This window comes from Vicia villosa, unplaced genomic scaffold (genome assembly GCF_029867415.1).
Source record: "Vicia villosa cultivar HV-30 ecotype Madison, WI unplaced genomic scaffold, Vvil1.0 ctg.000422F_1_1, whole genome shotgun sequence".
NCBI lineage: Eukaryota > Viridiplantae > Streptophyta > Magnoliopsida > Fabales > Fabaceae > Vicia > Vicia villosa.
In genome coordinates this window covers 350,991-363,056 of record NW_026705199.1, presented here as the reverse complement: position 1 = coordinate 363,056, position 12,066 = coordinate 350,991, and the positions used below count along the sequence as shown (strand labels likewise).

At 33.8% G+C, this 12,066-nt stretch overlaps 2 protein-coding genes and 1 pseudogene across 2 annotated transcripts; 2 read left to right on the top strand and 1 right to left on the bottom strand.

Annotated features, from left to right (window-relative positions):
- Positions 1 to 3,560: 3,560 nt before the first annotated feature.
- Positions 3,561 to 6,387, top strand: LOC131628075 (F-box/kelch-repeat protein At3g23880-like). Its single transcript, XM_058898935.1, has 3 exons — positions 3,561 to 3,837; positions 3,886 to 4,012; positions 5,562 to 6,387. The coding sequence occupies exons 1-3, from the start codon at positions 3,561 to 3,563 to the stop codon at positions 6,385 to 6,387; spliced, it is 1,230 nt and encodes a 409-aa protein (XP_058754918.1).
- Positions 6,388 to 7,833: 1,446 nt separating this feature from the next.
- LOC131628041 (putative GEM-like protein 8) lies at positions 7,834 to 9,222 on the top strand. Its single transcript, XM_058898903.1, has 3 exons — positions 7,834 to 8,034; positions 8,138 to 8,475; positions 8,561 to 9,222. Exons 1-3 carry the CDS (start codon positions 7,899 to 7,901, stop codon positions 8,732 to 8,734), a joined length of 648 nt encoding a protein of 215 aa, XP_058754886.1. The 5' UTR covers positions 7,834 to 7,898; the 3' UTR covers positions 8,735 to 9,222.
- A 358-nt stretch (positions 9,223 to 9,580) lies between these two features.
- LOC131628074 (putative GEM-like protein 8) lies at positions 9,581 to 10,394 on the bottom strand (annotated as a pseudogene).
- Positions 10,395 to 12,066: the final 1,672 nt, after the last annotated feature.

Genomic DNA, 12,066 nt, shown 5'->3' with positions numbered 1-12,066 from the left:
ATTAAACTAAAATTAATAAGAATATGATAATATGGATACGCACAAAATATTAGTAAACAAAATATCTTTAAATAATAAATAGTCAAATTTATTAAGATAAATTATGCTGAAATGAAATTACGAATTGATAAAAATAACTATTTATTAGATAAAATAAAAATAGAAATGTGTAGATGGATAATTATTTATATTAATAAATGTTGATAAACCCTTTTTTTCTTAAAAATTTGTTATAAAATAATTAAATTAAAAATATATTATCCAGGATACAGAATAATCGTAAATTAGTTTGTTAAGATAAATGTGAAAGAAACTAATATTAGGGTGGGGACTAACATAACAACCTAAATAAATCTATAAAACGGTTACTCTGAATCTCACTCTCCTATAGCCTTCTCCTTAGCAAAGATGATGGCCAAAAGAAGGAAACAATCTCAACCAACCCTAACATCACTGCATCTCCCATTAGATCTGGTGGTAGAAATACTTTGTAGACTCTCCGTCAAACACCTCATTCGATTCCGTTGCGTATGCAATTCGTGGAATACACTTATCTCCCGAGATTCCAAGTTTTCCAAGAAGCACCTCCGTTTGTCAACCTTCAGCCATGACCGCCACCACCTCATCCTATCCCCTACCGACCCTTACTGTTCACCTGAGTTTCTTCTTTTACATTCCCCTATCTCCTCTATCTTCAGCTCCACGATCACTACTACTGTCAAACAATTCAAAAACTTTATTAGAGATATTCTTATCAAAGGAGACTATGGTAATAGAGCTTCCACTTGTGACGGTATCGTATGTTTTAAGATAGATAATTCTTCGGCTATGTTGTGTAACCCTTTCATTCGAAAATTCAAAATATTGCCTCCTCTAAAATTTTCATACCAAAGTTCTGTTGAAATATTTTATACCTTAGTGCATGACTGTTTCATTAATAATTATAAGATTATTGTTGTTAATCACCTTAGTAGCAAAATAGGAGTCAGTGTTCATTAGCCGAAAAATTGATTTGCTTACATCAACCAGAAAGTTAGAGACGTGTAAACAACTAAACATTCAATCTTCAACTTTTGAATTACTTTTCATCCTATTGAAAATATCGCAATGTTACTTATCAACAACATCAAGTCCTATAGCTTGCATCCTCTTCATATCTACTCACATACTTGTTTTATCCTTGAAACTTGCATTTCAGACAAGGACACTGGCAGACAGCTGTTCACTCTTAATGATAACAATCTTAAATTCTTTTACTTTTTCTCAAAGTTGTATTTAAAAATTGTATTTACGTCTAAAATTCTTTTATGATTCCTAAATTTCAAAACTACATCTACACTTGAAATTCAATTTGATAGTTGTATCAAGTTACTGCCTTTGACAATATGTCTTGAGCATGGCAAAATACCGCATCTCTACCATATCCATTGGTGTTTGGTCTTTGTCTTGTGATGAGCATATTTGTGTATCCAAACTGGTCAAGGGAAGACCTTCATAGCCAACTCTATACAAGGTAACATATACAACTACTGAAGAAAATTAGTACTGGTTAAAGATGAAAAAAGCTACTATACTATTCTATTGTCTCGGTCTATATATAAATGATGGTTAAAATTGATAAACTGAAAAAGTTTGTTTATTTCATTTGAGAAGTTGGCTATTTAAAACCCTTACATAACAAAATTAGAGAATAATTTACACTAGTAAAAAAAAATAAGACTTCCTAAAAACTAGGCAACTTATTAACAACACCGAAAATAACTCCTACAACCTAGAAAATAACTTCTACAAACTAGGACATTAACGTTAACAAAAATAATGATGTTACATAGACAAAATCACGGTGGCAGAGGCTGGTTCGAACTCTGGTATGGGCTGGGGCTGGAACGCTGATACGGTTCCTCTTGACAGCAGCGACGATGTTGTTCTTTTGTGGCAGGATCTCAATGACTCCATTTCCCATGTGGTTTTGAGTGAAACTTCAAAGGATACTTTCGCTTGGCGAATCAATCCGGAGGGAGTGTTCATCGTTAAGTCTTTTTATGAGTGGTCTAAAGCAAAGTTGTCGGGACCTCCTATCAATTATTTTCTTTGGTTGGAGGATTATTCATAATAGAATAGCTACTAAGGACTAACTGCACAAAAGGGGAATTTTGGATAGTAACGACTTGCTCTGTCTGTTTTGTTCGATGGAGGAGGAGTGTTTATCGCATATTTTAGGGGGAAGTCGGGTAGTGGTGGCTATTTGGAAGAATTCTTCGAGTGGATAGGTTCCATCGCGGGTTTATCCTTGGAGGAGTTTGAGGGTTTCCCTTTTGTTTTCGAGAAGGTGAGGATCCTAGCCAAAAGGAAAATAGTAGCGGTCATTTGGTTAGCAACGGTGTGGCGCGTTTGGATGCGGCGTAATGCGATCATTTTCAAGAACAGGTCCTTTAGTTTTACGGATTGTATGTCGGAGATCACTTTCATTTCTTGGAAGTGGCTATGTGCTAGTCATAAACTTGTGAGTAATTGTAACTTTTATATTTGGAATACTCTACCCCTCACTTGTTGAGTAGTAGAGGTTTTCCGTTTTGTATTCGGGGGGAGTATCCCTTATACTCCATTTATAATTCCTTTGTTTATTGAAAAAAAAACATAATTGGTTTCAGATATCTTTTATGTCATTTTACATTTATAAGTTACTTGAACCGCTAAGTTTATCAAATACTTCAATTAACTTATCAGTTATCAATCTCAACAATCAACCATAAACTATAAGCTATCAGTCATCAGCCATCAGCTATAAGCTATCAGCTAACTTATCAGTCAACCGCTATTTTTACCAAACATACAAAAATAAATTATATCAAAATAAAATAAAAAGATATGAAATAAATTCTTAGTTCTCTTTCTATTTTCACCATTTCTTAATCATGGGGGAAGATCACTCTCTTGAAATCAATTCTTAGTTCTCTTTCTATTTTCACCATGTCATTCTACAAGATGCCTTCGAAGGTTGTCAAAGAGATTACGAACATGCAAGGTAACTTCTTATGGGGGGTTTGGAGGAAAAGAGGAAAATTCATTGGTTGAGTTGGAAGAATGTGTGCCTTCCCCGAGCGAATGAGGGTTTGGATATTAAAAATATTGAGGATTTCAACCTAGCACTTCTTAACAAGTGGAGATGGAGAATATTGCAAGGTTGTGATTGCTTGTGGTATGATTTGTTGAGAGCTCGGTATGGGAATATTTCTATGAAGATTTTTCACGAAGGTAAAGGTGTTAATTTCTCTCCTTCCTTTTCCTTTTGGTGGAAAGATATGCTTAAGGTTGGTTCCATTTCTTATAGAGATCTAATGGTGGCATGTTGTAAGTTTGTTATTGGAAAAGGATTTTACACTCTTTTTTGGGAAGTAAAGTGGGTGTATGATTCACCATTGAGGGAGAAATTTTCGGCTTTATTTTCTCTTTCAAGTTTGAAACTTGTTTCGGTGGCCGGTATGGGGGGTTGGAGGAATGGAGATTGAGTTTGGGGGGATTATGGCGTGAATATTCCTTTGTTGTCTTTGGAGCACCGGATGGACTTTAATGCTTTAGAGTCGTTGTTAAGAGGGGTAGTGGTGGGAGATGTCGATCGTGATAAAGTGGAGTGGATATGTGATAATTTTGGTGTCTTTACAGTTGCCTCTTGTTATGATTTCTATGCTTCTTTTCGTACTCCTATTGGTCCACCTAATAGGTACGACATTTCATTGGAGAACATTTGGAAGATGGAGGTTCCTTTCAAGATAAAGACATTGGGATGGAGACTTTTTGTAAATAGTCTTCCTACGAAGGATCTCTTAAAGATTAGAGGTATTGACTTTCTTTTAAATACTCTAAATTGTGTATTTTGTGGCGTAGAGTTGGAGGGTAGGGACCAATCTTTTTTTAAGTGCAATATTGTGAAGATTATTTGGAAAGAAATAGCGTTATGGGTTGATAAATCGTATGTTTCGGAGGAGGAGTGCCTTTCGAGTTTTGGAGATTGGTACGTATTTTGTAAATGGAAGAAGATTAGGGAAGGCAAATGGCGAGTTATTTGGCTCGCAACAACTTGGTCCATATGACTCATTCACAATGGGATATACTTCCGAAATGCCTCGTGGAATGTCAACGACACGGTATGGAGTATTAAATTTTTGGTTTGGAAGTGGTTTTGCATAGGTGATATTACATATCTCAATTCCAGTTTTTACGATTTTAGTAAAAATTCTTTGTTATTTATGTCGTAACCAAATTGGTTTGTACTCTCTCCTTTTCTCCTTTTTGTCGGGTTTTGTCCTGTTTCGTGTAAGAGGTTCGGGAACTCTTTGTTCTCGCTTTAATATATTCCTTGATTACACAAAAAATGAAATAAATAAAAAATAAATATTTGATGGACAAAATCAAAATAGATATGGATAATTTGTTGAAATATTTATGGTTGATAAAAAATAAAAACAAAAAGATTATTGGGCGAGGTGAATGTGTGCAATAAAAACTAGATTTTAATTGAAATAGATCGATAATGTAAAAAAATTTACACTTTAAATTAATCATCACAACCGTTGATTAGTTTATAATGTTTGAATTTTATTTTAACTTTTAAAGAAATAATACCATTGGTTTGTTAAAATGCCATAATGTAAAAAATTTTACATTGACAATACATAGCAATTAGAAAGATATAATTAAATTTATTACTTCAACAATAAAATTTATTTAAATTAAATTAAAATTAATAAAAATATGATAATATGGATACACGCACAAAATATGAAACAAAATATTTTTAAAAAAAATAAAGAGTCAAATTTATTATGATAAATTATGCTAAAATAAAATTATAAATTAATAAAAATAACTATTTAGTAGGTAAAATAAAAATAGAAATGTGTAGCTGGATAATTATTTATATTGAAAAACATGTTGATAAACCATTGTTTTATAAAATTTAATAAAATTATTAAAACAATTTGTTATGTAAATTTCTTGCCTATTAAAAAAAAAATCGTAAATATGTGCAGTTTGTTAAGATAAATGTGAAAGCAACTAATATTAGGGTGGAGTCACTGGAGAGTAAGGTAACCACCTTTTCAATTTTAAATTTAAAAATAAATATAAGTTGTTTAGTTACTTGATTGATAAGGAATCGTAGAATGATTAAAAAAAATTTAACCTAAATAAATTTATAAAAGGGTTACTCTGAATCTCCCTCTCCTAGCCTTGGTAAAGATGACGGCCAGAAGAAAGAAAGAATCTGAACCAACCCTAACATCGTTGCATCTTCCGTTTGATCTGACGGTAGAAATACTATGTAGACTCTCCGTGAAACACTTGATTCGACTCTGTTGCGTATGCAAGTCATGGAATTCTCTTATCTTCCGAGATTCCAAGTTTGCCAAAAAGCACCTCCGCAAGTCAACCTCCAGCCACGACCGCCACCATCTTATCCTAACTCCTACTTACCCTTACTTTTCACCTCAGTTCTTTCTTTTACATTCCCCAATTTCCTCTATCCTCAACTCAACATCAACTACTATTGTTAAACAGTTCAGTTACTATATTAGAGAGATTCTTATCGAACGAGCTTATGGTAATAGAGCTTCCACTTGTGATGGCATAGTATGTTTTAAGATTGATAATTCTTCGGCTGTGTTGTGTAACCCTTTCATTCGAAAATTCAAAATATTGCCTCCTTTAAAATATCCTTCTGGTGAAATATTTTATACCTTAGTGCATGACCGTTTCATTAATAATTATAAGATTATTGCGGTTAATTGCACGCGTAGTAGCAAAATAGAAGTCAACGTTCATATTTTGGGTACAAATCATTGGAGAAGGATTCGGGACTTCCCAGATCCTAACCTTATTCTTGTGTCTAGATTGGGAACGTTTGTGAATGACTCTCTTAATTGGTTGGTATATTCTGCTGCACCATTCATTGTTTCTCTAGATTTGGAGAAAGAGTCTTATGAAAAGCTTGCATTGCCGGTGTCTTATCAAAAGCTTGCATTGCCGGTCTTTCCTAATATTTCCTCTTTTATGACCTTAGGGACATTGAAGGGTTGTTTGTCCCTCATCTTTGATAAGAGGGACAAGTCTTGTGATGTTTGGATTATGAAAGAATACGGTAATGAAAAGTCTTGGACTAAATTGTTAACTGTTCCTCACATGAAAGAATGTGACTTTTATTGCTATATCAGAGCATTATATATTTCAGAGGATGAGAAAGTGCTGATGGAGTGTAAGAAGATGGGAATAAATAGTTTGGTTGTTTATGATTCCATAAATAATACTTTTATGATTCCTGAATTTCAAAACTACATCTCCACTGAGATGACACCAGAAGTATATGTTGAGAGTTTGATATCACCTTTGTAGATGTTGTGCTTCTTGAAGTTAACATATGATCTTGTTATTTGTTTAATGCTTAGTCTGATTCTTAGTTACTTCATGGTATATGCAACTTGAGTAATTATTAATATTTAATGTAGCTAACTTAATTAACAACAAACAAGTAAAATTAAGAAAATGCATGTTGGTCTCAGTCTGTTATTTACTTTTCTATTTTGACAGAAATTATCTCCATTTTTAATTATGTATATACATAGTTTTAAACTTTTATGAACAACTTTGTTTGTTAGAGAACACGGAACCAGTCCAAAAGTTTAAGAAACAACTAGCTCTTTATATTAACAAAATGAAGTAACATATTTGTACACTTTTGGAATCGCTGCAACTAAACACACCATGATGTCATAATATTATCTTGAATAAAAGTACTTCAAGTTGCCAAGACAGTAGTGTCTTTCTTACATCAACCAAGATCTTGGCAGGTTGAGTCATCCCAAGAAAGGAGCAAGATTCACTTCCTAGTTTCAGTCCCTTTAAATAATACATTCCTTAGACTAATCAATCAACATGAAGAACTCACTTCTTCACGAGATAGATGTAATAACTCCAATCGTGTCGGAAACATAGCGAAACAATTGAATTTATAACATAATTGTTAAAACATGTAATGATGGGGGGCTGGTTTTTAGAATTTTACTGTTACTTCAGAAAATAAAGAGATAATGAATGGGTTGTGTGGGAGTTGAAAATGGACAAACTCAAAATCAGTTTTTCCTAAAAAATAACAAGTCAAAATCAGTTGTAGAATGTGTGAATTGGAAGTTAGAAATAATGAAGGTTAAGATTAATAATAATGAAAAGAAGATATAGCCATGGAACATTGAATTTTGTTTAAGTTAGAAATGGAAAATGATCTCATAGACATTGTGTGCTGCAATGCAAAGAACGAGTCTTGGACATACTTTCAAGGTTTTGTGAAGAAAGAGATTGCCAAATCATTCCCACATCATACCTAATACCAACCTGTTGTGCTAATTTGAAATTTGGAATGAGAATTGACCTGATAGTATAAAGAAAGAACCCCCAATCTGGTGGTAATACCCTTTAACTTTATTGCCTATCAATGAAATGAAAACCTTTTTCAGTAGCTCCTTTACAACAGTTGCTGTGAACTTGAGGGGCTTTGGCTTGCTTAATTACCACCATCTCCAAAGGGTTGGCCGACAACATGTCATATACATACACTATCATTCTTCTTTACCATCTTTTTCTAAAAGCCACCAAACAATCCATGATGTCAAAAATATTATCTTAAATAAAGTCCTTCTAGTTGCCATGTCAGTAGTTTTTTATTGCATCATCGAGATCATGGTTGAGTCATCCCACAAAAGGCTCAAGATTCCCTTCCTACTTTTCAATCCCTTTAAATATTACCTCCTTAGAATACAAAGGGACTGATCTAACCAAGTGAGCCTAACTTCATTAGCAACTACTAGCCATTCCTTTCAACAAAACACAAACCTTATTAATCATTCAACATGCAGACCTCACTTTTTCATGAGCTAATTGTTGGAACTCCAATCACATATGACCAGTTTCTAAAGTCGGATAACAGATACTTGCTTGATTCTGCCTCTCATCAATCTCAATATCCATCCAAACATCAAAGCAAATGTAAGACTTTCTTTCCCTATACAGATGGGTGAATCAAGATTATCTAATCTAATTTCATTAAGTATTGACGATTTTACTAATATAGAGTGTGTCAATGTTTCAGGTAGAGCAAGTTCTAACCAGAAAAAGCGCAGCAGGAAGGTCGATAGTAATTTTGAAACTTCGGCAAGACTTGGGACAAACATATCTGAAACTATAAAAAGGAAGTTGAGCTTAGGGGCAAGACTTCTTCAAGTGGGTGGAGTGGAGAAAATGTTCATGAAGTATTTTAGTGTGATCGAGGGGGAGAGGCTGTTGAAAGTTTGCCATTGTTATCTGTCCACCACAACTGGCCCTCTAGCTGGTCTCCTCTTCATCTCAACCGAAAAAGTTTCCTTTTGCAGTGACAGATCAATAAAAGTCTTTAATCAGAAAGGTCAAATGTGTAGGATCCGCTATAAGGTAATTCAGGAACTAATATTACCATACAGAAACAAACCTCTTTCTAATATCTCAATTTCCCTAATCCATGATTTGTTATGTGCAGGTTGTCATTCCAGCAAAGAAGATAAAGTGTGTGAATCAAAGTCAAAATGTTGAGAAATCAACACAGAAGTACATAAATATAGTTACAGTGGATAATTTCGATTTCTGGTTTATGGGTGTGTTCAAATATCAGAAAACTATAAAATATCTGGAGCAAGCAATTTCACAAGTTTAGATGAATCTCCCTAGTCCACCATATGTGCATAATATAACTAGTCGATGCTCGAAGAAAGCTTCATGTTACGATTACAAACATTAAGATAAACAACTTTGAAAAGAAAATGATAACCAACAAGACAAGCAATGAAAAATGATAGTTTTAGTAGAAGATATATCGCTGTCTTTGAAAAAAGAGATTTCTTGGACCGTATTGATCATTCTGAAGCAGAGAACATCTTGCAGGCTTTCGGATTTTCCCCCAAGATTGACTAGTGAACATATATGCTCAGATGCTGACATAGTTGTCAGCATAGTGTTGGTAAAATTATGGATGCAAGAGATCGGAGGATGGTAGCAAACAAGATAGAAGGACAGTAAAAAGAAAGATTGAGGAAAACTATTAGAAATTTAAATTTCAAGCACGATTACTTAACAGGTTAATTACGAGCAAGTTTTTAGGAACTTTCAAATTGTATTAGGACCATTAAATTCTTTTAATAAAATTTTGTCTATAGTTATTCAAACTTGAATCTAATTTAATCAGTTAGCTTAAATATTTAACATAGATTGCATAAAAAATGAAATTGGATACTCTCATGTGATGGCAGGTTCGGATAAGATCCTTCAAAAGATGAAACAAATACAATTTTTCCACCATTCATTCGCTAGAAGAACATTCCTAACTAATTACTTTCAAACAGCACAGGATCCAATAACCTTGTTAGCTAAGAAACCATATTATTTAGATGTTATGCATGTTTAATTTTGTGAAGATTGAGAGATAGCCTGTTGGAGACTTTTTAAAGCTTTTCATATTAATTAAATGATGTAAAATATTAATTTGTACACTTTTATTTCATTTCTACAACTTTTTCTTGTGAGATTGAGAGATAGCCTGTTGGAGACTTCTTAAAGCTTTCTGGTAATTAAAAAAACTCATAAACCAGAAATCAAAACCATCCACAGTGACTATTTCTATGTACTTTTCTGACGGTTTCTTCACATTTTGACTCTTGTTGACATGCTCTATCTTTTCATGTGGAATAGAGACCTGAAATGATAAAAAAAAAAATTGAGGTTATATATTTGCAAAGTGTGAAGAAAAGATAAAACAAATAGAGAGCATTGACATGGATATTACAAAAAGTAAGAAAATCACCTTATAATAGACTCTACTGAATTCTCCTTTCGGAGAATTGATCTTGATGGATCTCTCACTACAAAAAGCAACTTTGTATGTTGATATGAAGAGAAGGCCAGCTATAGGACCTGATGTCGTTGATAAGTAACACTGTGATGCTTTCAACAGCTTCTCTCCATCTTTAACACTAAAAAGTTGCGTAAACACTTTCTCTATTCCGCCAACCCGAAGAATTTTTGCTCCCAACCTTATTTTTCCTTTTACTGTATCTGTGATTTTTGGCGCCAGTTTCACTGTAGGTTACAACAACCATTAGTTACAGTTTTGGAAGCAATGATAGAATATTTGCATTTTGATAAAGTACAGTGACAAAGATGTTGTTGCATGTATTGAAACAAAGCAGAAGTGAAAAGTTGAAGATAATTCTGGTAAGATTACATACCATGCTCTTGGATGCCGTGTGCAAACCATCAGCTTTTCTTCCAAACTTAGTGAAAACTGAATTGAATTTACCGATACATGTAAAAACGACCATGGTCAATTTAAACCAGAAATTCTTGCAAGAGAGATTTGAGAATTTTTATGGATAGTACTAGTTAATTGAAGAACAAAATAAGCTATAGTTTTAAGTAACTAAAAATAAGTGGTACTTAAAGGGTCATATGCAAAATAGAGTAGACAGCACATGTGTGACAGACACAGACATAGGCATAGGAAGAATAAAACTTAGACTAGATTAGATATGATTGTATTGTATTCTAAGAGATGGCCTTAATTGGAAGAAATTGGGAGGACCACAAACATTGTGCATCCATATTGACAATTGTATTTTTCAAATGGATCATGTTATTATAGAGAGGCTTTGCATTGCTAGTTCTACCACTGACATTTCATCATGAAGCCATATCGAAAGTCTAACACATATTGAAGTTCGATACAAGCCTCACACCAATATATTGACCTCTTAGCTTAGTAGTACATGTCGCCAACAAATAGCTTACATGTAGAAGGTTACTATAGATATAAGTTGGCACACTCACATGGTAAACATGGAAACCACTTTACCTTTTTCCTAATTTAATATTACAAGAGAATTCAGAGAAGTAACCATATCAGAATGTTAGAATGCCAGATCATAAACCTATAGTGATTCATCCTAATATAAGCATAGGTTTTAAGTAGATTAAAAGTATTTATTTCATACTTTTCTAGTATAATTTCCATATACTTGGTGTGAGATTTTGGATCAAACTCTAGTCTCGATAAGAGCAGCTTCTTGGTTTGGCAGAGATTAAGCATGTCGTTGAAGTCTGATCACATGCTAATGACGAGAATTCCTGCATGTTGTAGTTGTTGAAATGCTAGGTTTGTTAATGTACCCACAAGCATGCAGTTGTTGAAATGCTAGGTTTGTTAGTATATTGAATTGGGCTTGTTTTCATAGCCCAATTGTTTAAGTTAACATAGTAGTCTATAAATAGAATAGTTCTCTCAGGTTGGTTGTAGTTATTCACTTGTAATCTTTGAACTCTTACTGAGTAAGTGAATGGTAAAAAAATTATAACCAATCCTGATTTTATTTTTCTTCTTCTCTCTTCTCTCTCTTTCGTAAAAACCTAATAGGATTTCTTATGTTTGTTCAAGAAACTCAATATTTCTCATAGTTTTGGTTTGTTCTTGACTACACTCCTTTACAATAAACTAGTGCGGTGAGCGTGGAGAAGAAGATGTCGTCAATAAAGTATGGGATTGAGAAATTCACCAGTGTGAATGATTTCAGTGTGTGCTGCTTGAAGATGCAGGCCCTACAGGTTCAACAGGGTTTTCTAGAAGCGTTGAAGAGGGACGCAATCATGGATGTTGCGCTAACGGAGAAGGAAAAAACAATGATGGTAGAGAAAACCCACATCGCCATCGCATTGAGCCTTGGTGATAAGGTTCTCCGGCAGGTTTCGAAGGAGAAGATGGCGGCGAGTGTGTGGGCGAACTCGAAAGTTTGTACATGACTAAATCGTTGGTCAATCACCTTTACCTGAAGCAAGCTATGTATTCATTCAAGATGAGTGAAGATAAAGTCTTGGCTGAGTAGTTGAATATGTTCAACAAGATGATTCTTGTTCTTGAAAATATCAATGTCAAGATTGATGATGAAAATCAAACGTTGTTTTTGTTGTGTGTTTTACCAAGTTCTCATGCTCACTTTAAAG